The sequence below is a fragment of the Eptesicus fuscus genome, chromosome 4, assembly GCF_027574615.1.
Source record: "Eptesicus fuscus isolate TK198812 chromosome 4, DD_ASM_mEF_20220401, whole genome shotgun sequence".
Lineage (NCBI taxonomy): Eukaryota > Metazoa > Chordata > Mammalia > Chiroptera > Vespertilionidae > Eptesicus > Eptesicus fuscus.
The window spans coordinates 33,681,810-33,709,127 of NC_072476.1; the positions used below are offsets into that span (position 1 = coordinate 33,681,810).

Sequence of the window (27,318 nt, forward strand, 5' to 3'; positions counted from 1 at the left end):
CCCCGTCACTCAGCCCAAGTTCGCCTGGTGATTGGTCGAGGCTGGGCCCGCGGCGAGAGGGCGGGACAGAAGTCCTCTTATCGGATTGGCCCATACGCGGCTGCGCCGGTCACGTGTTGGGCGACGTTTCGCGCCAATTTCGGTTGGTCAGCCACAGTCTGCAGCGGGAACGATCGCTGCTAGGGGAGAGTGAGAACTCTGAGCGCTCCAACTGCTGCTGCACGGTCCTCAGCAGCGATGGCACTTAAGGACTACTCGCTGGAGAAAGGTGAGGGTTTGCAAGCTTGGGAGGGGCGTCCGGCGCGGGAACTCTCCCGGCCAGCACCTGTTGATGTGAGCTGGGGTCCTGGGGGCCGCCGCTCGGCGCGCGAGGCCAGAGCCGGGGTCCAGAGGCGGCGTGGCTAAGGCACACGGTGCCTGGGAGGCACGCGGAGACCCGAGGTCGGAGAAGAGCTAGTGATGGTGTTCGGGAAAAGAGTGGGGGCGGCGGATAGTCCCGTTGGGGGTTCGAGTGGAGACGGTAACGCATGGAGAGACCCGGACCTCAGAAGGTCTTTCCTAGGGTGTAGAGTCGGGCACCCCTGGCCCCGCTACCTTCCGCGCGCTTAGGCACTCTGAAGTAGCCGCGTCTTCCCGGGATATCGAAGCCCCGGGGGCGGGCTGACCTGGGCCGCTGCGCGCGGGGATTGGCCATTTTAGTCCAACCTACAAGCGGAAGTGAAGGCGGGCGGAAGTTGCGCGACGCCTAGGAGGGAGCTCCGTGTGTAAACAGTGTCCTTCCGCGCGGTAGCCTCCGGGAGAGCTGCCGAGAGCAGGGGCGTGCCTGGAATTAGGGGTTTTAGTGCGAGTCTTAGAGGAGGTAGTATGGAGCCAAGATGGGGACGACGGAGTGGCCCTGGACCAGCTGGCCAATTGTCGGATTGGCTCCCCATGGGCGGAGGAATCCCGCGCCGTGAAGCGGCAGCATCTGGGCCCATGTGCTTCTTTGTTTACTAAGAGCGGAAGCAGTGGCGGTAGAGGGGGTGGGGTGGAGGATGGGACTAGTGGCATAGGTTTAGGGGACCGAAAGAAAACGGGGGATGATAATTATGGAAGAAAAGCTGAGAACCTTGAGACTTGAGTTTGCTGCTGGGAGTTGGGAGGCCTTTGGGAACGGGCACTGAGACTTCTAACGAAGGCAGACACTGAAATTACCTAGAGGGAGGGTGTTGGGTAATTTTTCAACTGCCAAGTGACCCTTATTCTTTAGATAAAAACAGACTTGTGAAAAGGAGTTCTGCCCAGTTTGGGGAGAATTATGTGGGGTGGGGTGGGGTGTTTTAAATGTTCATATAACTAATTAGTCACTTAAACAAGAGTGGGTTTCTTAGATTTCTGTCGCGTTTGCAAAAAGGTATCTGAAAGAAAGGAAGGTTGATCATCATGATTTTACATTTACATTATAGAAAAAGTGAAGAAATTCCTACAAGAGTTTTACCAGGATGACGAGTTTGGCAAGAAGCAGTTCAAGTATGGGAACCAGTTGGTAAGTCTAAGATTGGAGGGAATGGCACCTTGAGGAGCTGTAAGGTGGCCTGGCTTATTTTAACAAGTACATTTGTCTGTAAATGACATGTGTTTAGTGCGGTACCTGATACTTGGTAAGTGATTTGATACTACGGTTTGTGATAATTAAGGTGTTTTTAGGAGTTGGGAAGCTGTCTTTTGGGGGTTAAGAAGTGAGTACTGCTGTCCCACACTATTCCCTGTGGAGACCTGGAATCAATCTGTCCTAAGCTCACAGTGATGGTTCCTTGCATGAGCACAGTAAACTTGACTCTGAGGTCTTCCCAACTCTTCCCCACCCCAGGTTCGACTGGCTCATCGGGAACAAGTGGCAATGTACATAGACCTAGATGATATAGCCGAGGAGGACCCTGAATTGGTGGATTCAATTTGTGAGAACACCAAGCGCTATGCAAGGCTCTTTGCTGATTCTGTTCAGGAGCTGCTGCCTCAGTACAAGGAGAGGGAGGTGAGTGTTTGCAAGAAAATTCAGGGCAAGGAACTTTTCTGTCAGGGAGCTTCTCGGATATTAATGTGTTCTGAGCTAGCAGAAAGGAGGGCAGTGGTTTCTGCCTGCTGACCTTTATGCCCCATCCTGCCCCTCATTTTCCCCATCTTTCTTCCTCTGCCTATAGGTGGTAAATAAAGATGTCCTGGATGTTTACATTGAGCACCGACTGATGATGGAGCAGCGGAGCCGGGACCCTGGGGCAGCCCGAAGCCCCCAGAACCAGTACCCTCCTGAACTCATGCGTAGATTGTGAGTGATCTCAGTGGGGAAAGGTGTGGGAATTGGTTCTTCAGGACCTTGCTAATGACTGTTTTCTCTCTCAGTGAGCTGTACTTTCAAGGCCCAAGTAGTAATAAGCCTCGTGTGATCCGGGAAGTGCGGGCTGACTCTGTAGGGAAATTGGTAACTGTGCGTGGAATCGTCACTCGTGTCTCTGAAGTTAAACCCAGAATGGTGGTGGCCACTTACACTTGTGACCAGTGTGGGGCAGAGACCTACCAGCCGGTATGTATGAAATAGGGAACAGGAATGCACTTGTTAGTGTTTTTTGTAAGAATTTCTGTCTGTGAGGTTTATCCTTTTCTCTGTTTGTTGTAAAATACATCTATGTGTTCACCTTTCATTGTTTTTCTGGTATGTAGAGGTCTTTTCATCCATTTGTGTTTTTGGTGTCTGTCAACTGTTATCCCAGAATAGTTCAAGATGTTCTTGACAGTTCCGTGATGAGAAAATATGATGCAAGTGACTGACTCTTAAGTGGCTCATTTTTTTCTGACTTCCTTTGATGCTTTCTTACATCTTAGATCCAGTCTCCCACTTTCATGCCTCTGATTATGTGCCCGAGCCAAGAGTGCCAGACCAACCGTTCAGGAGGGCGACTATATTTACAGACACGTGGCTCCAAATTCATAAAATTCCAGGAGATGAAGATGCAAGAACATGTGAGTTTTGGGGGTGTAGCCCAGGGAAGGTGGAGCTTGGGAGTCAGTTTGAATACTATAGTCATGAAGTGGAAGAAAGAAAGAATAGGAGGAAGAGGTGAGGCAGAGAAATCATCTAGGGCAGGAGGGATATTTAACCGAAACTTTTTGATTGAGCTGGGGAGAGGTAAAGGAGATCTCTGCTTCCATATTCCTGTTGGCTAGTCTGAAGCTAGAAGTAGAAGAGTGGATCCCTAGGCAGGAGCTTAGATCCTAAAGGGCCTTATGTTTCTTTTTCCTTGCCTGTGCACCCTTATCCCCTAGAGTGACCAAGTGCCCGTGGGAAATATCCCTCGTAGCATTACGGTGTTGGTAGAAGGAGAGAACACACGGATTGCCCAGCCTGGGGACCACATCAGTGTCACTGGTATCTTCTTGCCAATCTTGCGCTCTGGGTTCCGACAAGTGGTACAGGTAAGAAAGGGGGTTTGAAGGGAGGAAATGTTCCCTTTTTCCCCTTGCCCACTCACTCTCACCCCACCCACAGAGAAAACTATTAACAGTAAAACAAAATAGAACAAAGGGTTTTGTCGGGAACTCCTTCCTGAAGGAATAGTGTGGACTTCATATCATGGTCTTTTCCTGTTCAAGGGTTTACTTTCAGAAACTTACCTGGAAGCCCATCGGATTGTGAAGATGAGTAAGAGTGAGGATGATGAGTCTGGGTCTGGAGAGCTGAGCAGGGAGGAGCTGAGGCAAATTGCAGGTGAGGGACTGGGGAAAAGACTAGAAATGTTTCTTCCTAGCACTCTTTTTCCTAATTTTCACTTTCCCTCAGAGGAGGATTTCTACGAAAAGCTGGCAGCCTCCATTGCTCCAGAAATATATGGGCATGAAGATGTAAAGAAGGCCCTGCTGCTCCTCCTGGTGGGAGGTGTGGACCAGTCTCCTCGGGGCATGAAAATCAGGGGTAAGAGGAAATGGGGAAGAGGCTCTGACAAGGGAAGGCAAGAGTTGGCATCTTGGCTTCATGGGCACTAGAATGGATCAGAAGAAACGATCCTGAGTGTGGGGGTGAGGGAGCCTTCAGAAATACTTTTCTCTGTTGTTGGACAGCTTGCATTAAAAGAACAGTTGCAGGGGCTTTCTTTTTTCAGGCAACATCAACATCTGCCTCATGGGGGATCCTGGTGTGGCCAAGTCTCAGCTCCTGTCTTACATTGATCGCCTGGCCCCCCGCAGTGAGTAATCGAACTTGGGGAGGGAAGTAAATGTAGAAGACAAGAATAGGATCACCACATTTATTCTTTTTTGGGGTTTGAAAGGTGGGAGAGGGTTGGGGAAGGGAGATAGTGCCAGCACCCCATAGATCTTTACCCAGGAAGGCCTGGTGAGCAAGTAAATTAGATCAGTGCAGGCCTCATTTCACTGTCCCCATTACTTGTGTCTTTGCCCTATTGCTCTTTTCCTTGTTCCTTTCCCTTCTAAACACGTCTGCTTGTTTCCTGTCTTCCTGACCCTGCCATTTAGGCCAGTACACAACAGGTCGCGGATCCTCTGGAGTGGGGCTTACAGCAGCTGTGCTGAGAGACTCTGTAACTGGAGAACTAACCTTAGAGGGTGGGGCCCTCGTACTGGCCGACCAGGGTGTGTGCTGCATCGATGAGTTTGACAAGATGGCTGAGGCCGACCGCACAGCCATCCATGAGGTCATGGAACAACAGACCATCTCCATTGCCAAGGCAGGCATTCTAACCACCCTCAATGCCCGTTGTTCCATCCTGGCTGCTGCCAACCCTGCCTATGGGCGCTACAACCCTCGCCGCAGCCTGGAACAGAACATACAGCTTCCTGCCGCACTCCTCTCTCGATTTGACCTCCTCTGGCTAATCCAGGATCGCCCTGACCGAGACAATGACCTACGGTGAATTAAGCTCAACACTCAAAGAGACATATCTTAGATGATTGGGAGGGAGGAGAAATTGGAAAGCCCTCAAATTCTCATGAAAATGGCTCCACAATTCTTAGGGAAATGATGGGTCTGGGCTGAAACATTAGTAAGGATTTCTTGGTAATGGTTTTCCCTGCCATGCTGTGAGGAGATGGAGCCCAAGGAAGAGGAAGATAAGAGTTGGGGCACAGGGTGCATAGCACCAAAAAGAGTGTTCCTCCTTGCCTCCATTATTCCCAGGTTGGCCCAGCATATCACCTATGTACACCAGCACAGTCGGCAGCCTCCCGCCCAGTTTGAACCTTTGGACATGAAGCTTATGAGGTAGGAGAGCTGAGTAAGGAAGGACAGGTCTGCTCCACTTTGTGTGGCAGTATCTTGGGCCTTGTGTGTCTCTTGAAAGTTTTCAGTCTTACTACCACCCTGCCCATCCCTTTCTATGTTCTGGGTCTGAGAACATTGAGTCCGGTCCCCCCAGGCTGGCCACAGAAGAACACACATCAGAACTAATCTTGCACATCACTGGCCTATGATGAGGCAGGTAGATTCTAGGCAAGGCTGGGTCCTGCTCCAAGGATATTTGATGCCACTATGTTCTCCACAGGTCTGTGAAAGGGCTTCCAGTGGTCCCTCAGGTTTTTCTTCCCTGTTACCTATTCTCTTCAAGTAAACAGTTGTCTTAAAGCAAACAAAATATATTTGTTCCCTTTAGCCATATCTTGTTCAGAAGGAGAGGACTTGACCAACTCTAGTTACAAATGGATTTGTCTTACTCATGCATAAGCCATTTTCCTTAAAAATCAAAATAATTTTAGATGTACCAAGAAATCCCATCAGTGATATTCAAGCCACACAAATAATGCACTATTTTTTTTTTCTTCTACTTAAAAATTCCTTCCTAATCCAAGAGTGTTTTTTTGTTGTTGTTGATTTCAGAGAGGAAGGGGGAGAGAGAAACATCAATGATGAGAATCATTGATTGGCTGTCTCCGGCAGGTCCCCCAGCCCACAACCCAGGCATATGCCCTTGACTAGAATCAAACCTGGGACCTTTCAGACCGCAGGCTGACCCTGTATCCACTGAGCTAAAGCAGCTAGGGCAAGAGTTTTCTTAAATGGGAAACTGACAGAAAAAGCATCCTCTCTCCATCTCTCTTCTGCTTTCTCACAAACTCACAGACGATACATAGCCATGTGCCGGGAGAAGCAGCCCACAGTGCCAGAGTCTCTGGCTGACTATATCACAGCAGCATATGTGGAGATGAGGCGAGAGGCTTGGGCTAGTAAGGACGCCACCTATACTTCTGCCAGGACTCTGCTGGCTATTCTGCGACTATCCACTGCTCTGGTGAGTGCCCAGTTCCTGTTCTGCTGGAGGGTTATCTGTTTTGACTTTACTGGGCAGCCTGCAGTAACATTGTCCTTTCTCATTGCCGCCTCCCTACCACTCAGGCCCTGCTGGGGCTAAAGTGCTGACAGTGCAGATAGTGGTCCTCTCGTGCTACCGCACTGTGGGTACTTGCTGCTCCAGCAGGGCACGCACAGCGTCCATGGAGGGAAAGGCCTTCTTTCTGCTCAAACCTCACTATGGGGGTGGGTGGGGTGAATTCCATTATGTCCTAGATCCTGTGCTAGAAATCTTCATTTCTGTCCTCACATCTTGGACCTTAGTCCTGGGGGCTCCAAAGTGCTGTTCGTGCAGGTAGTGTGATTACCTGACCTACTGCTGAGCTAGCACTTCCCGAGCCCCAGGGATACCTCTCTGCCAATCGCTTTCTTGGCTGAGCTCCCCAAGCTCCATCTGTCATGGTGCGGGGGAGCCCATTGGAATTCAGAAGGGTCTAGTCTCCCTCGCAGGACAGCTGAACACCGGGACTGGCCAGTGTTGAGAGGCGGAGACTTGGGCAATTGCTGGACGCTGCCCTGGGCATTGCACTTGTCTCGGTCTGACAGTGCCGGCCCCACACTGCGGATGTTTATAGGGGAGGGGAGGGTGCCTCCACTGGTTTTCTGAGTAGGCAACACAGAAGGGGGTTCCCTGACTGTTCCACTCCCCTCCTCCTGTTCCCATCTGTCCCTACCTTCCCCTTAGGCACGTCTGCGAATGGTGGACACAGTAGAAAAGGAAGATGTGAATGAAGCCATAAGGCTAATGGAGATGTCAAAGGACTCACTACTGAGTGACAAGGGACAAACAGCTAGGTGAGTGGTTTAATGGAAATCAGGAGTGCCTTTAGCAGATCACTTATCTTGTGGCTTCTGCAATGACACATGTATGATGGTGGCTTCAGAGTTGCAATACCACTATTCTCTGACATGTTGGATGCTCTTGTTTGTACCCTGACCTTACACACCCACACTTGTTGCCTTCAGGACCCAGAGACCAGCAGATGTGATATTTGCCACTGTTCGTGAGTTGGTCTCAGAAGGCCGAAGTGTCCGGTTTTCCGAGGCGGAGCAGCGCTGCATATCTCGTGGTTTCACACCTGCCCAATTCCAGGCAGCTCTAGATGAGTATGAGGAATTAAATGTCTGGCAGGTCAATACTGCCCGGACTCGGATCACTTTTGTCTGATCCAACCCACTTGTGACGCTGGAGTCGACTCTGCATAGTGTGTGCAAACTCGCCTCCCCCTTCCTTTAAAGGCCTAAATTGCCCTTGAGGGAAAAGGAGGATCCCTTCTGTTTCCTGAGCTGCACTTTTCTTCATTGCTTTTGCTAATAAAGTGTTTGTAGATTGCTGCCTTTTGTTAGAATGAAGTATTGTGTGTGTTTCTAGATGCATATCCTGTTTGCTTTATACTTGTCTTCTTTTATCCACTCCATAAATGCACTGAGTCAAGTACCTGCCAGGCATTCATGTAGACATGGGATACAGTGAGAGAGAATCCCACTGTACAGAAACTGTTTTCCCTGGATCTCCTTTGGGCTCAAGTGTATATTGAGGTGCCACTCGGGTTCTGAGGAAACAGCAATGAAACAGCCTCTCCATTTCTTTCTGAAATGCCTCTACACTTCATTACACCTCCTTAGTCCCCAACTCCTACTTGAAAGTCTTATTCAGGGGGTAATGGAAATCAGGGACCTGAAAGAAGGCAAGTGAAATGTAATGCCTGGCACAAGTAATTGCACAGGACAATCCCCATGTTTTTATCAACCTGGCCTCATCTCTAAAGTATAAACACTAGCACCTCTGCCTCATCAGGCTGAGCTGTCTATTGGTCAGGCAAATATATACCCAGTGTAGCAAGCATTCAATAAACTAGCAACAAATGGGAAACCTCAGTAATATTCACTGCCCATAGGATCAAGACTTGCAGTTGTCCCAAATAGAAATGTGCTTAATATCCCTCATCCTCCCACTCTGAAAAAATGAATTAAGTTTGGGAAAGTAGTCCTTTTTATAGGAAGACATTAAACAACAGATTGTGTAGATGGAAGCAGGCAGTTTTCTGCTCAACAGTCCACCTGACCAGACATGGAGTCACTTCAAGTGGCAATGAACTCCCCAGTCACTGAAAAGTATGGAGAAGAGCTGATGATAAGGGATTCCTGCCTCTGCACAAGGCTGGAACCAAGGGTCTCCTTTAAGATGGTTGAGAAATCTGTGGGGTACCTAACAAGAGGACAGAGCCACTGAAAGGGGTGCTGAGGAACTGCTCCCCTTTTATTAACGACAGGCTTCTCTGAAGGGAGTGTAGCACCCCTCCCCTCTGCCGACAGTTGTGGCCTATGGAGCACATAGGGACCCCTGTGCACCATCTCTTCAAGTACCCTCTCAGAAGAAGAGCCCCCGCATCCGCCTGCCGATGCCTTGTCGATCATAGAGGACGTTGAACTTGTTCACAAACTGGTTCATGGTGTTGCACGTTTTGGTGATGGTGCCAAGGTAGGCCATGAGCCCCACATCATTGCATTGCTGAGGGAACAGAAAGAACCAGTTCCCCAGGGGATCTAGGTCCCTCACAGCATGCCCAGGGAACAGTTGAGTCCCATGTCCTGCATGCAGTAATGACAGCATTACACCCCACCTCCCCATCCTGGGTTTTACACTCACATCATAAAAGTCTGTCTTGAACTTGTCTGTGCTGAGTACTGGGAGGCAGTGACACAGAGCATAGGCCTCCCGAAGGATCTCATGGTTAAAGGGGACCTCTCCTAAGGGCACAGAAAGTGACGGCATTAATATGGGTATTGTCACTTCACCAGGAAAGGAGAGTGCCAGGGAGACCCCTCGCCTACCTGCTTCAGAGGCTTTGACGTACTCCAAGATGAGCTTGACGCGGCTGTGCAACATCTTGATAGCACTGTGCTGTGCTATCAGGTGTTCGGCTACTGCAGGGGGATGAGGACAGGCCATGGTTGAGAAGGCTTGTGACCACACCTTCCACCCCCACTTCCAAGGACACCCCTCCAGCCTCAGTTACCAGTAGAGTTCTCTCCACTCCCTGTTGCTGTCATCCGGGCCACATGGTCTACACCAATGCGTTCAGCTTCCTCTGTGGCCAGAGTATAGGTCAGTTCAGCAAACAGCATTGTGGCCTATGGAGCACACAGGGAAAGTCAAAAGCAGGAAACACCAGGGGCAGGATGTGAGGGTGGAAAGGGAGGGCATTACCTCTCCATTGATTATATCGATGACCGACTCAAAAACACTGACAGGAAGCTGTAAAGAGATGGAGAACAGCTCTCACATTAAATGCACCTGAACCTATACTCTGTGCCAAAAATTGGGCTTGGCCCTTTCACTTTAGATTTTCTCATCAAACCCAATGATGGAGGTATTATTCCCATTTGCGCATGAGAAAATGCAGGTTAGAGGTTAAATGACTAACCTAAAGTCACACAGCTCTTAAATGGCAGAATGAAGATTCAACTCAATAGAGATGTCATACAATAAAAGATAGGCGATGAGGATAAAAGATAAGCATGAAGATAGACAAGCATGACAAAGTGAGCATGGAGTCGGTGTACTCACATCCGTGTGCTTGGTCATAGGGTTCAACTTAAGGAAGAGGGGGCTCTCGATTATCTCACACACCTGGAAGAGGAAGACAATAGACAAGAGTGGTAATGCCCATCTTTCCTGCCCTCATCCTCTATTTTCTGGCCCGGCATGCACATGTGTGAGCAATGTATACCTGCTTATGGACATGGATGTCGGATGGGTCAGGTGGTCCCCCTGTGGTATACCATCCCAGAAACTCCAGCTCCTTGAATACCTGCTTAACTGGAGAGGAAGGGGCCAGAGCACAATGTATTTCTTTAAACCATCCTTCCTTAATTTGAAACTCCTGGTGTATTTTCACCAGCTTCTCCTCTCCCCCCCTCAAATTGTGGCTCAGTTTAGAATAATTAATCCCTTTTATCCTTTCATCCTTTACTTTTTGGGGGCAGAATACCTGAATGTGTTCTTTTTCTAAGATCTCCTCAATTACTCTGTCTTCACTTTTTCCATGGTACTCATCCCATGACCTGTTTATTTCTTCCCAACCTCCTCCATCTTCCCCACTTCATTATTTTTTTCTCCCACTCCTCTGCCCACTTCTATTCCCCTCTCACACTGCTCCTCCTTGGTGTAATAATATTCCTTGTCAATGATAATCTTCTCTTCCACGGTGTGTGACAGCAGTTCAAAGGAGTTCATCACCTCGATATTTCGGCCCTCCTGCTTCCCGATGAGAGCCCCAATCACTGGGGAAGAGAAGGACACATAGGAGAGGGTAAGGAATCCTAAAAGCTTCCTAATCATATTCTGAGGGTCTGAGGTCAGTGTGAACCAAGTACCGGGGAAACGGTGATTTGGGCGAGGGGGTCACTGGCTCCAGGAAAGGAAGGAAAATAGACGATTATTTGAGGGAGATGACCAGAGCAGGTTGTAGAATTAGGCTTAACACTCACCCTGCATAGGCCGCCCTTCCTGGGAGCGCATGCGAATCCAATGGTCTGAGATGTTGAGAATCACAAGGGGATGAAGAGCGACTGAAACACTCCCTGTCACTCCGGAGGCCATCACGCTGGGGACGACTAAGGGTGGAGGAAGAGGAGAGAAGGTGAGAAGCCAGGCCCCATGTCCTTCCCCGGAGACGGCAGAGCCCGGAGCCATACATCCCTCCCGCCAGGTATCCCAGGGGTCGATGTTCCGTCCGCCCTCCTGACCTTCCAGGATCCAGGAAGGCGGCCTTCACGACCCCGAAGGCCGCCTCCAGAAGCCGCCCCCGCGGGGCCCGTTACCTGCTGCATCCACCTCCATCCCGCTGCTCCCACCCGTCCCGTTCGCCGCAGCTGCCGCTGCCGCCGCCGCCGCCGCCATTTTCCCCCGCGCCCGCCGGCCTCGGCCTCGGCCCCGCCCCCTCCCGGCTTCCGTCGGGCAGCGGCGCATGTGCAGAGTCCCCGAGCGCGCGCCGAGTCGGACGGGGGCTGCAGCGGCCCTTCCCGCGTCGGGCCTCGGCTGGCCTCCCTCCCTCCCGGCTGGGGAAGCCCGAGCCCCGCAGGGCCCGGGAGCTGACAGGTTTTCGTAGACTTGGACACCACCTCTCGGCTGCGGCGGGCCCTGAACAAATGACTGGACCCCTCGGCAACCTGTTCTCCTTAGTCAGTGAAATGGTGGTAATACAGCCTAGCTCCCAAGTCTGTTGCGGAATGCATGAAATGTCCTGTTATTGCCCTCCGAATAAAATTCAAGCTGCTAGCTGTGGCTTGCAAGCCCCTATGGAATCTGGGCCCTGCCTGCCAGCCGACCCTGACCTTTACTCCTCGGCCCCCTGGTCCCCATGTTTCAGCCACACTACCCCTCACCTCTGTTCCTTTCACACGCCCCACTGCCACTTGAGGGCCTTCTGCTGTGTTAACCATTGTAACCCTATAACCAATTCGGTACCTTAAACTTGGGGACCTAAATAATTTTTGAATACATGGATGAATAAACTTGGGGTGGAGCCTGGTCTTGAGTGGCTCCATCTGCACGTCCTATGGTTCCTTCTTCCAAACACTGGTATTACCTGCAGTACGGAACATCCTCAGCATTTCTAACCCTTCCCACCCTCCCTGCACTCTCCATTCCATGAGTTTCACCTCTGGCAAAGAGACTACTCCAACCCTCTCCCTACTTGTACATGCAATCACGTTGTGTACACTGCCTTTACCCCCGCTCCTGCTACCCCAGCATATCCATCTGATTGGCTCTTTTAATGTGTCTGTACCTCACCCAAAGTGTAAGCTCTGTAAAGCAGTTAGAGACCTGTTCCTAAACCCTGCAGAGCCTACTCTAGTGCCCAGAACTAGCAGGTACAGGGAGATGTTTTCCAATGATAATGGTGACTTATGTGAATTAAGCAATCTTTCCAGATAGGAGCCTGGATAAAGGGAAGTTGAAGGGCCAGCAACCCTCAAAGGAAGGGGCCTGAGAAATCCTGCAGGGAGAGAGGTCTTCTGGCCAAGAGAAAGTGAAGAAAAAGTTTATCTCATTCTAATCCCCAGGGAAAAAAACCTCTCAGCCAACTAAGATATTTATGGAAGAAAAGCATATATGCCTTACTTCTATTAGGAAAAATGAGGTAAAAAATATATATCCCTTTTACATGATAGGCAGCTTCTAAGGAGTATAATGTTTCTCAACTAGATTGAAGGCTAAAAGAAAAGCAAGAATTATTCTGGTGTTAATAAAGTTGATAATTTGTGTTGCTGTTTCACACATTAAAGTACTCCTTTGGCCAAAACCGGTTTGGCTCAGTGGATAGAGCGTCGGCCTGCGAACTGAAAGGTCCCAGGTTCGATTCTGGTCAAGGGCATGTACCTTGATTGCGGGCACATCCCCAGTAGGGGGTGTGCAGGAGGCAGCTGATTGATGTTTCTAACTCTCTATCCCTCTCCCTTCCTCTCTGTAAAAAATCAATAAAATATATTTTAAAAATGAATAAATAAAGTACTCCTTTGTCTTTTTATTGTTTCAAATGCCTTTAAAACACTGTTCAGGTGATTAAACAACTCATAAAGCAATGGTTATTGTGAAATTCATGAATGACTTTGAAATTGAATCATTGATTGGTTGGGGGCTGGGAATGGAGCCTACAACTGAGGTACATGCCCTTGACCCAAATTGAATCTGGGACCCTTCAGTCCATAGGCCTATGCTCTATCCACTGAGCTACACTGCCTAAGACTTACTAAGCATTTCTTAAAAGTGCATTATATTAAAAACTACCAAAGGGAGTTTATCACCACCAAACCAGCAATGCAAGAAATGCTAAAAGGAATACTGTAAAAAGAAGAAATAAACAGGTAAGAAGGAACACAGACACAAAAATAGATATGACTAAAAACTACCAAGAAAAACTCAAGTTGCGATTGTGTTAAAACAACTATCTCACCATTCTCTTCCTACCTTCCAACAAAACTAAAATACAACGCATCACTTTGTTGTTAACTTTCTTTCCACAGGGTGGAGTTAACAACTGATGGGGAATATGTGTTCAGAGAGTCTGCAAAGAAAAGATACTGAGGACTGAAGTGAGAGCCCTCCAGGAAATAATCTAGACTGGCTCACCAATTACTTTGAGTCAGTGGTGTTGTCAATAAATTATCCATCCATCCATTGTTCATTTACTTAACAAAAACAGATATTTAGGAGTGCCTACTATGCAGCAGGCATGATTCCAGGTGCTGGGGATACAGCACTATATAAAACAAAGTTCTGACTTCATAAAGCTCACATTCTAGTTATAAGAAACAGACAATAAGCACACACCAGGATATTAAGAGGGATTGGAGGGGTGGTATTTTACGTGGTGGAAAGGAAGATTGAAATGGAATAAGGGAGTAAGATATGAGGCTATATGGAGGAAAAGTATTCCAGAGGGAGTAATTGCAAAGGTCTTCAGGCAGGAGACTGCTGGTGTGTTCCAAGAATAACAAAAAGTCAATGACCAGAACTGAGTGAGGGAGAAAGTAATAAGAGATGAAATCAGAGACGTGACAGAGTCTCTTGGGCCACTCATTATTAGGACTTTGGCTTTCAGACGGAATCAGAATGATCTGATTTGACTCAAGGCTATAAAGGGTCACCCAGGCTGATGCATGGAGGTTAAGACAGTAGAGGGCATAGAAGCACAGTAGTGGAGCTATTGTCCTAATCCAGGTGAGAGATGACCACAGCTTGGACCTGAGCAGTAGAGGTAGCAGTGGGAGATGACTCGGGCCTACAGCTATATGTCCCAGTGCATCATTAGAGTTAGTAGCCTGGTGACTATACTTAACGATACTGTATTGCATATTTGAAAGTTGATAAGAGAGTAAATCTTTTTTTTTTTTTTAAATACATTTTTATTGATTTCAGAGAGGAAGGGAGAGGGAGAGAGAGACAGAAACATCAATGATGAGAGAGAATCACCGACTGGCCGCCTCCTGCACACCCCCGACTGGGGATCGAGCCCACAACCTGGGCATATGCCCTGACCAGGAATCGAACCAGTGACCGCTGAGCTACACCCGGCTGGGCGAGAGTAAATCTTATAAATTCTCAAAGAAAAAAGGATGTCCCTTCTGGAGCTCAGGCTGACTTTCAGTTCCCACTTACCCCCTCACCCAGCTGCCCTGCACAGGAAACAACCTGTCCAGGATTCCTCCTGTGAGGGCATAAAAGGGAGTGAACCACTAAGCCTTGCCCTCATGCCCTAAAATAGTGGTTGGCAAACTCATTAGTCAACAGAGCCAAATATCAACAGTACAACGATTGAAATTCCTTTTGAGAGCCAAATTTTTTTAAACTTAAACTTCTTCTAACGCCACTTCTTCAAAATAGACTTGCCCAGGCCATGGTATTTTGTGGAAGAGCCACACTCAAGGGGCCAAAGAGCTGCATGTGGCTTGCGAGCCGCAGTTTGCTGACCACGGCCCTAAAGCATTTTACAACATTCAGTGGGTCCTCCTGTTTTCTTGGATCAGTAACTTCCCCGAGTCTTTTCTGCTGTCATCCCTTGTGCAGGTTTGTCTGCACCTGAACTCCCTGATGGGCTGGAATGTTTTCTTCAAATTTTAATATTTACGGGGGCATTTTTTTAATTTGCATTTTTACATGGAACTGTTGGAGAGGGGGGATATCATGTCCCCAACCCCCATACCACCCCTCTACTCTTGAGTTTTTACAACTGGACTAACAATAAAATTAACATAAGGCCAGATTCACAGGAGGAAAACCAATTTAAAATGTGGGCATGGGAAATCATAGATGACGGTCTGAGAAATGATAGACTAGTCATCTTTTTATACTTCTTAAACAAACAATAAATTGGTGAAGAATCAACAGGACAGGTTTGGATGCTTGTTGGTGAGGAATCTCATCTAAACAAAGCTTGGGCTTGGATAGTTACCTAGTAACAAGGCTTTTACCTTAAGCTTCTTCCCCCTCGCCCGCCTCTGGGTTCCCTAACTCGAGCGGTAAGAAGGGCACCTTCCACATGGGAGTGATCTCCTGCTTTCTGGGGGACAGGAGAGAGGTCAGAAAGTTCTTGCAGTTTCTTAAGTAACTTTAATTCAAAATAATACGCATTGTGGGATATTTTGCGGCGTCCTGCCCTGTTCCCATATAACACAAACAGAAAACTTTGGAAGCATACACTTAATTTGGAAATTGATTTTTTTCATATGGATGAATCCTTCCACAGTTGACTCCAGCTCCGCTGGGAACCGGGTCGCTCAGAGGCGCCGGGCGCTCTCCTCCGCCGCTGGCTGCCCCTCGGGAGACCGTGCGCGGAGCGAAAGCCAATCCTCACCGCTCCACCCTCCCCGCCCCACCGCCCCGCCTCGCACCCTCCACCGGGCAGCGGCGCCTGGGCATGCGCCCTGAGGCGGAGGAGCGCGGCGGGCGGGGCGTGAGGCCCCAGAGCCCAGTCAGTAAACCACCGAGAGGCGGAGACATCCCAATTCCTAGAGGAGACAGGTGTGTGGGGGGCGGGCAAGGGGTAGTGGTGGCAAAAAAAAAAAAAAAAAAAGGACCGACCCGGAAGCGAAACGGAGGAGCTTCCGTTCTTTGTTCTGTCCCCGGTGTGTGGGTCTGTGACAGTGTCCAGCGGGGCCTGGTCCGTGTCCGGACCCCCCAAGTCTTCCGTCCCTGCCTCCAGGGTGAGTCCGGCCGCCCGCAGGGCTCGCGGTGAGACGGAGGCTGTGGTCGCCGGGGAAGGGCGTGGTGTCCGCGCCGCTGCGGCCCGAGGGATCCCCAAGCCCGCCCGGAGCGGGGTGCCGAAGGCGCCGCTCCCTCGCCCGCAGCCGGTCCCCGACGCCGCTTCCCCAGGGACGCCCTTCCCCCGGGCGGTACCCGGCACGGGAGGGGAGAAAGGGGCTCCGGTTCTGGTTGTGGGACCTAGCGCCCGGCTCGAGCCCTGAAAAGTTCCACTGTGGCTGTAGGAGGGTCCCTGTCTTCAAAACCGCTGCTGACAGCGACGCTCACTTGGCAGTTCTCCGAGACGCTTTTAATGGAGGTTTACACAGTTACTCGCGCCTGCGGCAGCAAAGGAGGTCTGATTCTCCTTTCCTGGGTTTTAGGGTTAGAGAAGGAGTTCTTCCAAGTGTGCACGGTTAGAACTAGGTCTGGGAGGGAGTGCAGACTCAGATTATGGGAGTGATCCTCTGGCGTCCCGTAAGTCGAGTCTTTTATGGTGAGTGGCTCCCATTTGTAACTGTATTATATCCCTAATTTGATACGCTCTTGACGTGGGATTGAACAGAGATCCGGTGTTTACCCTCTGAAGGGCATGTGTAAACTTCCAGAGGATGATGAACATGAAGCTGATGGACTAATTAGAGAAACGGTAGGTATTTATCTCCAAGAAGAGATGTTTGAGGAGAGGGGGCATCATTCGGTTTTGAACAATTGTGTGGAAGAAGATTCTATCACCGAAGCTCCACAGGGCACGAGGCCTCTGTAAGGTGAAGGTCCAAGGGCTTAGATTTTCAGCTTACCATCTGCTGGCTAAGCTGTGCAGCAGGGGAACAGAAGACACCCTTGTGAATTTGAAGTATTGAGAGTATCTAGCAAGTTAGCTGACAATGTTAGGAACTTTAGAAGATGTTCCTTACGCTGAATGGGAGGTAGACCTGGAGAACTTTCAGTTCCCTTTCAGCTTTCTTCAGGGTGCAACGCAAATACCAGTTGTGGTCTTAATTAGTATTTCTTACCATGCGTCTCTCCTCCACCCCCCCACCCCCTTATCTGTAAATATCTAGATTAGAAGTGGAATTTATGTGAGTATTTAAAATGCTTTTTTTCTTTTTTCCCCTTAATCGTACAGCATTGGCATCAACTAAAGTCAGAATTCCCAGGAACTTGAACAGAGGCTCCCAGTAATTGCTGCCGAGAGATAGCTCCAAAGAAGGCAGGAAAGAATACAGCAGGTAAAGCTTTCCATGGCTCGTTTTCACCACCAGGTCATCTTTCTCAGTGCCCAGAAGCAGCTCCAGGAAGAGGAATTGGCAGTGGAGCACCTGAAGCTGTGGGAGCACAATGGAGATTTTTTTTCTACGAGAAACATTGTTTACTGCTCTAGCTAGACACTGGGGACTTGTTCTCAACAATATGCCTTTGAGTTCCAGCTTTGGTTAACCCAGCTGTGAGAAGGGAGCAGTGCTCTTTGTCTCTGGAGTCAGAGCCTCTGATTTTCTTCCTAAGAAGAGTTTGGATGGAGAGCTAGTTTATTGGGGATGTGTGCTTATTAAAACAGTCCTGGAAATTGTAAAGTTGGTTGATAGGAACAAAGAGATGGCTAGCTCTGAGAGACATTGTTTAAAGGGACTTAGCTGGGAGAGTGTTAGTGCAAGAGAGTATGTTACCCACCTTGAGCTGGTGGGCCTGGCTCATACCTGATTCAGTGCTTTTCAGCCTGACTGGTGTGTTTCAGTGGTTGAGCGTGGAGCTATGAACTGGGAGGTGAGGGCACATGCCCAGATTGTAGGGTCGTGCAGGTTTCTCTCATCGTTGATGATTCTATATCTCCCTCTACCTTCCTCTCTGAAATCATTAATATATATATATATATATATATATATATATTTATTTTTTTTTTTTAAGTGCTTTTCACTGTGTAATGGTGTTGGCAGTGAGCATTTTATACCCCTTTGTTGCCCAAAGACTAGAGTTCTCTGAACTCTCAGTGGCTCTCAGACCGGGCCCCTCCCCTTTTTATGCCTGTGTGAATGCAGCAGTCTGTGATGATAAAGCAAATATTGTTCCTGGCTTTTTACTCCTTTTAGTAGAGCTTTGCAATATAGTTGGCACTCAGTTTTGTTATTTGAGCAAATAAGTAAAGAGAGGGACTGTAAACAAAATCCAGGGTGTTGTGTGTGTTTTTTTCTTGCTTGAGGATAAGGATGCTCGGGTGGCTGCTGCATCTATTCTAGATCTGTTTATTTATTTGAAAGAGACAGAGGAAGTGGGGAGGGGAGAAACAATGATTTGTTGTTCCACTTATTTATGCATTCATTGGTTGCTTCTTGTATATGCCCTGACTGTGGAATGAACCTGCAACCTTGGTGTATTGGGATGGCATTCTAACCAACTGAGCTACCCCGTCAGGGTTTAGATCTGTTGATTCTTGCCACAGTATTTAGTGAAGGCAAACTTTTACCTGAGATCAAACCTTAGATTAGGTGTTAATGTTACATTTTATTCACTAGGGCCAGAGAAAAGATCTCTTTTGCTTGTTGTAGTAGCTGGGGATTTAGGGACATTAGTAGAGATAAAAACAGAGTAATCAGTAATCTTGTATTTTTTTTAAAGTATTGGTTCCTGCTTCAGGGATTTATATTCTGACCCAAGGAAATGTATTAGAAGAGAAGGGAGATAAAAAGAAAGTTGGTTGCTACCTTCTCAGTGAGAGGAAACATAGCAAATGGGACTAATCTTTTATTTACTTACTAATGGCCTGGTGCACGGATTCGTGCACATTGAAAGGAAAATAATTAGAAGAAATATTTTAATTTCGCTATTCGCCCTTTCTCTATAATAGATGTGTCAACCAAATTTACAACCGGCAATGACAGATCAAAACACGCATGTGATTGGCGTCAGCGAGAGCTTTCTATGTATCATGCATGTGTGAATCAACTTAGCCTTTTATATATATAGAATAAACTTGCTTAATTAGACCTGCCTTCTGATGTAGCTAAACTTTTTCCAGCCCAGTGAAGTACCCCAACTTCTCTTTCAGGTAATTGTCAGCAACACAGCAGTAAATATCAACATGAAGCAGATTATTATTGTAGATCATACAGGGAGAACAAAGGTTAAAACATTTAACTGCAGCAGTGTTTAACTATATTCTGCGCAGTGAGAAAACCTAAAGTCATTTTCAAGGTCCACCGTTTCTTTTCAGTCGGGTCAAGTTTCTAAACTTTATAGATCTCCGTTTTCTGGCTAATGAAAAGAAAATAGGATTCCACTGAGTCTCCTATCTATCTACTCCAGGACTTCTGTGAGGATCAAATGAGATGAGGCATGGGAAAACGCTTCCCAGACATTTAGTTAAAGTGTGAAATGTTTGCACCTGGCTATAAAGCAAGTCGTGTTCCTGGGCTAAAAAAAACTGTAAGGATGCTAGTCGCCACTAGGGAGAGGAAGCTGGGTGTTGCTACGTGACGTCATTACCTGGACAGTTGGATACTTAGCATATTAGCCATATATGTATAAAATTATTAATATATATATAAAATTATTCTTTAATCCTCACTCAAGGGTATTTTTTTCCCCAGATTTTCAGACAGAATGGAAGGGAGGGAGAAGGGGGATAGGGGAGAGAGAAACATCCACGTGAGAGAGACACATTGATCGGTTGCCTCCCACATGCTCCCTGACTGGACAAGGGATCAATCCACAACTGAGGTACATGCCCTTGACCAGGAATTGAACCCTGAACCTTTGGTCTGATGCTCTAACCACTGAGCCAAAGCAGCCAGGGCTGAGACTAGTCTTTTAGATCTGGATAAATATATACACCCAGTCCCTGTAATGAGACTCAGGAAGACCACAAAAAGGGCTCAAGTTCTTTGACAGTGTCCCACCTATGACTGGGACTGAAAGCAGAAAACCATTTTAGAAAGAAAGGGAGGAAGAATTTATCTCATTTAATTTAATAGAGCTGTTTGACCTAGTTCTGTGAAACAGGTGTTGTTTCCCCAGGTTTTTTAAATGAGAGAGAGTACTCATTAAGTTTCTCTGGTCTCTGTTATTTGGGTGCTCTTTCGTGGTCCCTTTTCCTCTAATTATAACAGCTAAATTTAATATAACAGCTAGAAATTTAATGAAGGGTTTTTTTCTCCTGCCAATTCTAGTGTTATGAGGTTTTTTTTCCTCCTCTATAAACAAATAGCTTTCTCCATTACCCCCAAAATTTTTTTAAGTATATATTTATTGATTTCAGAGCAGAAAGGAGAGAAAGAAACATCATTGATGAGAGAGAATCATTGATCAGTTGCCTCTTGCATGCCCACACTGGGGATCCAGCCAGCAGCCCGGGCATGTGCCCTGACTGGGATCGGACTATGACCTCCTGGTTTATAGGTTGACACTTAACCACTGAACCATGCTGACTGGACCCAAATATTCTCTTTTTTTCCCCCCAAATATTCTTAAAATGTGTATGATTTTGCAATCTATATGTGTACTATTTTTTTCACTTTATTCTGATTCTTTTCATTTTGATAGTTGCTTAGTATTTCATTCTATTAATATAATTATTTGGCACTAGTATTCTCCAATTTTTGCTGTTATAAATACCCCTCAGTTTCTGTGTGGAGCCAAAGGTAGGATATTGTCGAGGAACTTTTAGTGATTCTCCTATAATCTCATTACAGGGAGTAGGAGTATATATATTCACCAGGGTCTTAAAGACTAGCCCCAGTTGCTGCGTTTTTCTCTCATTGTTCTTGGGTACTAACTAAAATGCTAGTTCCCCTCTCTGTATTGAGGAGATGGGTTGTGTGTTTTTTTAAATCTTTTAACCTTGAACTTTTGCTTCTGCAGTGCTTCCTCTTTCTCATTCAGAAAACCTATTTCCTGCTGAGTCTGCAAATAGGAGACCAGAGACAGGAGCTTCTGGCCTTACCCATGGAAACTCAGGCTGATCATGCATCTCAGGAACCTCAGTCCCTGCTTGAGAGTGGTATGGAATAGGGGATTAATTTATTCTTTTATTCAGTCATTCAATAGTCATCTATTGAAATTTCAGATACTAGGATTACTGTTAGAATCCTGATATGATTAAGGTCTGTGGGTTCCTTGTGAAAGATTAAGAAACTGTGACAGTCACCAAATTCCATTTTCTAGGGGCTTTGTAGCAGCCGATAGTGTTTTGGGATTTGTAGATCTGGGGGATGGAGTGTTATGTCTTCAGTCAGGGATGGGGTAAAGCTCCTAGTTTTCCTCTGGACTAAGAGAACTTCATGCAATAGTTTGAATTCAGTGATGTAGCGAATGATGGAAGGAATATGAACAGGACAGCCTGTGTTTCTGTCCAAGTTTGGGAGAATGGACAAGAACACTTCATCACTAATTATAGGACTGGGCAACTTTCATTGAGAGTAGAGTGACTGGAGAGAAAGGAAGGGACTGAGGGCAGAGTGGAGAGCAAGAATCAATAGGGCTTTATTTTTATTTTATTTTTAAATATATTTTACTGATTTTTTACAGAGAGGAAGAGAGAGGGATAGAGAGTTAGAAACATCGATCAGCTGCCTCTTGCACACCCCCTACTGGGGATGTGCCCGCAACCAAGGTACATGCCCTTGACCAGAATCGAACCTGGGACCCTTGAGTCCGCAGGCCGATGCTCTATCCACTGAGCCAAACCGGTTTCGGCTCAATAGGGCTTTCGACATCTCTCTTTAGGATGGGCTCACACTAAATGTACCTGTTATAACACCCTTAGTAGCTGCAGAGGAAGTGAACTTAGAAATGTCAGAGGAGTGGGTCCTAGGTTGTCCCAGGACCTTATGAGTTTTCTGTAAGTTGGGAGGCCAGACAGCAGCAGATAGACTCACTCATAGACACTTTTATTGTTCTCAGATCTTCCTTCCTCAAAAGTTCCCGAATTTTCCAACAAGGACAGTTTGGGGGATGAGATGCTGGCAGCTGCACTCCTAAAGGCCAAGTCTCAGGTAAGCTGTGGTCCCCTTATCCTCTTTTTCTTTCCCATTTTGTGGACATTTTTGGTACAGCAACATCCCATTCAATGCCCCAGCCACAATTCACTCCATCAGGACTGTGGTCCTTTCATGCTGAGTAAGACTTTCTTGGACTCTCATCTCTCTTCACCCTAATCACCTTTTCCCAGATTCTCAAATATTACTCAACCTCACCCCAAATTTTTTTTTGTGTGTGTGTGTGCTGCCAGTCCTACCCTCACCCTGAAATTTCATGCAGGAATGTGTTGTTTCAGGAGTTGGTGACATTTGAGGATGTGGCTGTCTACTTTATCCGGAAGGAGTGGAAGCGTTTGGAGCCTGCTCAGAGGGATCTCTATAGAGATGTGATGCTGGAGAATTATGGGAATGTATTCTCATTGGGTAAGGAGTTATGCTTTCTCAATAAAACTCCCTTGACATTTCTTTGCTTCCTTATTTGCTAGTAACAGTTGAGTCAATGAAAATAATTAACTAAGGACTGACTTAGTCTCAGAAAATTCTGACAGTAATAATAGTAACCCCATTTGTACAGTACTTTGCAGTTTATAAAGAGGTTTCATATATACTCATTTAATCCTCATAGTAACGGCAGTGGAAGTAGCAAGAATTATCCTCATTTTATAGGTGAGGAAAGAGAGGTCAGAGGTCTTAAATGTTTTACACAGGGTCCTATAGGGGTTGGTGGCAGCTCAAGCCCTGGTCTTTTAAGTCCAAATATGCTTTTTCCCATGCTATTCTTAGAATTTAACATATAATCCAGAGACTTTTCCAAAAGATTAGCAAGTTGGGATCCCTGAACGTGTGAAGTACTAGTCTGTGCCCAGGTGAACATTCTGGAACTCTGTGTATCTGGAACGCTATCTCCTCCCCTTCTTTGTTGGACTGCCTCTAGGGATTTGTTGCTTTGTTCATGATCTAATGCAACTGCTGCTCTGGTAGAAATTTTAATTTGGTATAGGGAACAATTGTCTTTTTAACCTTTAGTCTGTAGACTGTTAATTCCTTGTCTCTTTCCTATTTTTAGTGAAAACTTTTTCCTGAGCAGTGCCAGAAGGTCTTCCTAACTCCTATTTGAGACCTCCCTGACATTTCCTTTCTATAACCTGCAGATCCTAGGTCTGGGATTGAGCTCTGGGCCTGCTTGATATGAGCAGGATAAAACCTTGTCCCATGTTTTTTCCGATGAGCAGGATTCCCATTTCTGTGTGTTTTTTTTTGTGTGTGTTTTTAAATCTTCATCCGAAGAATGAGGATTTTTTCCCATCGATCTTTTTTAGAGTATATAGAAGGGAGAGGGGAGGGGAAGAGAGGGAAAGAGGAGAGAGAGAGAAACAGCGATGTGAGAGAGACACATTGATTGGTTGCTTCCTGAACACGCCCTGATTGGGGCCGGGGATCGAACCTCAACACAGGTATGTGCCCTTGACTGGGCATCAAACCCAAGATCCTCTGTTATACAGGTTGATGCTCTAACCACTGAGCATTGCCAACCGGGGCTCCCGTTTCTGTATTTTGACATGATATCTAGGCTGAGGAAGAGCTGAGGGTCCTGGGTTTGAAGGAAATTAAGAAGAGAGAGATTCTGCTGAAACCGGTTTGGCTCAGTGGATAGAGCGTCGGCCTGCGGACTGAAGGGTCCCAGGTTCGATTCCGGTCAAGGGCATGTACCTTGGTTCCGGGCACATCCCCAGTAGGGGGTTTGCAAGAGGCAGCTGATCGATGTTTCTCTCTCATCGATGTTTCTAACTCTCTATCCCTCTCTCTTCCTCTCTGTAAAAAATCAATAAAATATATTTAAAAATAAAGAAGAGATTCTGAAAGGTACCTGTTCAAGTGAGGGATAAATATCTATTTCTGATCCTAACACTTTTTTTATTGACAGCCTAAAAATGCTAACATCTAGACCGTTTATAGTTATTTTTTATGTGTGAAGTTCCCTTTAGAAACTCTTAAGACAGTGAAAATAGAGAAATCAAATATGGAAATTGTTTACATATTCTCACATCATAGCATAGCCTTCTAGGCCTAAGGCCCACAAATGGACTTTTGCCTATTTCCTGAATTTGACATACGTGGCACAGCTACAAACAACTATTCTTTTCACCTAGGGCAGTGGTAGGCAAACTGCGGCTCGAGAGCCGCGGTTTGCCACTTTGTTGACTAATGAGTTTGCCGACCACTGGGATAGGGGCTAATCACAAGGAATAACAACAGCCTGTAATTTTTGGAATCGAGAGTCTAGGTCAGTGGTCGGCAAACTCAGTCAACTCACGAACCGCGGTTTGCCGACCAGTGACCTAGGGCTGTAGGGGGTTACTAATGACTTCAACCTTGGTGTTCCTTCCTGTTCTGCTACTGTTTCTCAACACCTTCCACACTTTTCTTAAACAGTTCTGGTAGTCACCATCTCCCAAATTATATCTACAGTCTTTAACCTCTCCAAAGACTTTCTCACTTCATTAAACATGTTCTTCCCTGCCTCTACCTGATCCATTCTCTCCTTACAATCCAATTTTCTCTATAATTCTAGCTGGTATCTCAGTTTTGCTTCCTACCTTTCTCCTTCCCTGTTTCCTCTTATTTTGCCTTACTACACACAGCCTGGGCAGGTAAGAGGTATGCCCATGATTATCCTGTCCTCTGGTTTTGATTTTTCCACAAGGAACCAGTGATGTTTGTATTTTGTATTGTGCCAGATGGTGAGACCAGAACTGAGCATGACCAAGAAATTTCTGAAGATACAGAATCACATGGGGTGCTATTGGGAAGATTCCAAAAGGATATTTCTCAGGGTCTTAAGTTTGAAGAAGCCTATGAAAAAGAAGTCAGTCTCAACAGGCAGCTGGGGAACTCTTCTGGAGAAAAACTGCATAGGAAGATACAAGATTTTGGTCAAGTGACAGTTGAGGAAAAGCTAACTCCTATGATAGAGAGAAGTGAGAAATATAATGATTTTGGGAACAGCTTCACTGTGAGTTCCAACCTTATTTCACATCAGAGACTTCCTGTGGGAGACAGACCCCATAAGTGTGATGAATGTAGCAAGAGCTTTAATCGAACTTCAGACCTTATTCAACATCAGAGAATTCACACTGGGGAAAAACCCTATGAATGTAGTGAATGTGGGAAGGCTTTCAGCCAGAGCTCCCATCTTATTCAGCATCAGAGAATCCACACTGGAGAGAAACCTTATGAATGTAATGATTGTGGGAAGACCTTCAGTTGTAGCTCTGCTCTCATTCTACATAGAAGGATCCACACTGGAGAGAAACCTTATGAATGTAATGAGTGTGGGAAAACCTTTAGCTGGAGCTCCACCCTTACTCATCATCAGAGAATCCACACTGGAGAGAAACCATATGCTTGTAATGAATGTGGAAAAGCCTTCAGTAGAAGCTCTACCCTCATTCATCACCAGAGAATCCACACTGGAGAGAAGCCCTATGAATGTAATGAATGTGGGAAGGCCTTCAGCCAGAGCTCACACCTCTACCAGCACCAGAGAATCCACACTGGAGAGAAGCCCTATGAATGTATGGAATGTGGAGGAAAGTTTACCTATAGTTCAGGCCTTATTCAGCATCAAAGAATTCACACAGGGGAGAATCCCTATGAATGTAATGAGTGTGGGAAAGCCTTTAGGTATAGTTCAGCTCTTGTTCGCCATCAGAGAATTCACACTGGAGAGAAGCCTTTGAATGTAATAGGAATGAGCAAAAGTTCTCTGAGAGTTACTGCTGAATTAAATATCAGAGAGTCTACATGAAAGAGAGCCACACACCTGTTTTTCTCACTTCCTCTGAGTCTGAAGACCCCCTGCCTTACTATAAAAGTATGAACAACTTAGGATGTGTCCCTTCTGATGCAAATCTTTCACTTTAGAGAATGGGGAAAATTGGACAAATCATCCTGGCACAATGATTAGCATCCTGGTCAGTTTCCCCAGGAACAATACCAGCCTTAAAAAGTTAGGAGGCAAGCAGCAGCTTAAGTGCTGGAAATAGAGGGAAGCTCTGGGACCAATCACCTTCCATTATGGAAGGGAGTTTGCACTAGATCATATTTCTCACACCATGGGAGCCTTTCTTACCAAGGTGAAGGTGGAAGCACAGTAGGAGTAAAATTCTAAGGATTCCTCTAGTTGGAGTCAGTATACTCAGCACAGGTGGCAGTGGAAAGAATGTTCTGGGTCCTGTTACTTGCTAAGAAAGGGAAAAGGAATTTCAAATGCGTTGAGGTAACTAACAAGCTGTTAACAAAAGAAAGGGGAAAGAATGCTGCATGTGGAAGCCACTGTTTCTAATCCTGCTTTAAGTTTTGATAAGGAAATAGGGTGATGAGGGATTTGTTATTTGAGGGTGAGGAGTTTCTGAAAGTATTCTGGCAATTTTGTTGGAGAACCCAGGACTAATTGGGAAGTACAGCTAATCAGTCAGTCTAACATGAGGAAATGGATCAAAAGCATTTAGCATTAGTCTTTGTTTTCTTTCCTCTTCTCTCCCTCTTCCTCTCACCACTCCTGTGATAAAAAGTTATTTAATTCAAACCCTAGTGACTTAAGGATGCTTTTAAGGAGCTTGCTCAGCCAGCTCGCCATGCCCTCTGTCACCTATGACCTGTGACATCTGGCTCTAGCAGCCAAACTTCTGACCCCACCTCTGACTTCAACAGCAGAGTATGAATGCAAACATAGCGAAGCCCAGAGAAGGAAGGCTCTGGCCTGTGCCTGGTGGCAGGGCTCCTTGCTGGGTTAAGATGGAGCTCCTGGATTTACCAGCTGAAGGGATGACCTCATTATGCTTTCCCAATACTGCTCATCCTGTAGCATAAATGAAGTGCACTATTAAACAGAATAGTTTTTCAGAAGAAGGGCTGGAGTGTGTTCTTGTGTAGGGGCCAAGTTTATTTTAATTTAAACAGTGACTATAAATGGAATCTTTAAAAATTAACCTTAAAAAATATTTTTACAGCCAACAATATGTGACCTCTTTCCCTCAAGATTCCCATTATATTCCTCTAGATACTACTACAGACTATTCCATCATTTACACAATCTCTCCTACCTTCATATCTACATACAGTTTTTTTTGTGCTCCATATCATTCTGTGTGGTATGATACTAAAATCAGCAGCTAAAACTAGAAAGGTTACTGGGCATGGGATCCCTGATAAGAGCTTACTTGAATGTTGGGTAGCAATGGGCATATTTAGATATATTTTTT

General features: G+C 46.5%; 3 protein-coding genes and 3 non-coding genes across 15 annotated transcripts; 5 read left to right on the plus strand and 1 right to left on the minus strand.

The window, feature by feature from the left end:
- The first annotated feature begins 136 nt into the window (after positions 1 to 136).
- Positions 137 to 7,669, plus strand: MCM7 (minichromosome maintenance complex component 7). 5 transcript variants are annotated; one of them, XM_008141386.3, is made up of 15 exons: positions 139 to 268; positions 1,446 to 1,525; positions 1,850 to 2,014; positions 2,181 to 2,305; positions 2,380 to 2,560; positions 2,860 to 2,997; positions 3,301 to 3,450; positions 3,628 to 3,742; positions 3,815 to 3,946; positions 4,134 to 4,217; positions 4,507 to 4,900; positions 5,168 to 5,251; positions 6,107 to 6,275; positions 7,020 to 7,129; positions 7,301 to 7,669. In XM_008141386.3, exons 1-15 carry the CDS (start codon positions 238 to 240, stop codon positions 7,500 to 7,502), a joined length of 2,160 nt encoding a protein of 719 aa, XP_008139608.2. In that variant the 5' UTR covers positions 139 to 237; the 3' UTR covers positions 7,503 to 7,669. The 5 variants fall into 5 exon arrangements, with proteins under 5 accessions (XP_054570869.1, XP_008139608.2, XP_054570873.1 ...); XM_054714898.1 differs by lacking the exon at positions 139 to 268 and adding an exon at positions 768 to 786; XM_054714897.1 differs by lacking the exon at positions 139 to 268 and adding an exon at positions 796 to 1,013.
- Positions 6,382 to 6,464, plus strand: MIR106 (microRNA mir-106). Its single transcript, NR_129246.2, has one exon. It is a non-coding gene; the product is annotated as a microRNA mir-106 (primary transcript).
- On the plus strand, positions 6,600 to 6,683 carry MIR93 (microRNA mir-93). The gene has a single exon (NR_129247.2). It is a non-coding gene; the product is annotated as a microRNA mir-93 (primary transcript).
- On the plus strand, positions 6,802 to 6,894 carry MIR25 (microRNA mir-25). Its single transcript, NR_129248.1, has one exon. It is a non-coding gene; the product is annotated as a microRNA mir-25 (primary transcript).
- A 904-nt stretch (positions 7,670 to 8,573) lies between the features above and the next one.
- On the minus strand, positions 8,574 to 11,247 carry COPS6 (COP9 signalosome subunit 6). The gene is made up of 10 exons (XM_008141385.3): positions 11,162 to 11,247; positions 10,829 to 10,954; positions 10,490 to 10,621; positions 10,069 to 10,157; positions 9,906 to 9,968; positions 9,546 to 9,593; positions 9,355 to 9,469; positions 9,170 to 9,262; positions 8,985 to 9,085; positions 8,574 to 8,846 (listed from the first exon to the last, which is right to left on the minus strand). The coding sequence occupies exons 1-10, from the start codon at positions 11,238 to 11,240 to the stop codon at positions 8,706 to 8,708; spliced, it is 987 nt and encodes a 328-aa protein (XP_008139607.2). The 5' UTR covers positions 11,241 to 11,247; the 3' UTR covers positions 8,574 to 8,705.
- Positions 11,248 to 15,924: 4,677 nt separating this feature from the next.
- On the plus strand, positions 15,925 to 27,014 carry ZNF3 (zinc finger protein 3). 6 transcript variants are annotated; one of them, XM_054714918.1, is made up of 8 exons: positions 15,925 to 16,045; positions 16,648 to 16,731; positions 17,212 to 17,314; positions 19,667 to 19,796; positions 20,937 to 21,075; positions 21,978 to 22,069; positions 22,351 to 22,477; positions 24,793 to 27,014. In XM_054714918.1, the coding sequence occupies exons 4-8, from the start codon at positions 19,758 to 19,760 to the stop codon at positions 25,860 to 25,862; spliced, it is 1,467 nt and encodes a 488-aa protein (XP_054570893.1). In that variant the 5' UTR covers positions 15,925 to 16,045; positions 16,648 to 16,731; positions 17,212 to 17,314; positions 19,667 to 19,757; the 3' UTR covers positions 25,863 to 27,014. The 6 variants fall into 6 exon arrangements, with proteins under 6 accessions (XP_054570893.1, XP_054570892.1, XP_054570895.1 ...); XM_054714919.1 differs by lacking the exon at positions 15,925 to 16,045 and adding an exon at positions 16,095 to 16,438; XM_054714917.1 differs by lacking the exon at positions 16,648 to 16,731.
- The last annotated feature ends 304 nt before the right edge of the window (positions 27,015 to 27,318 follow it).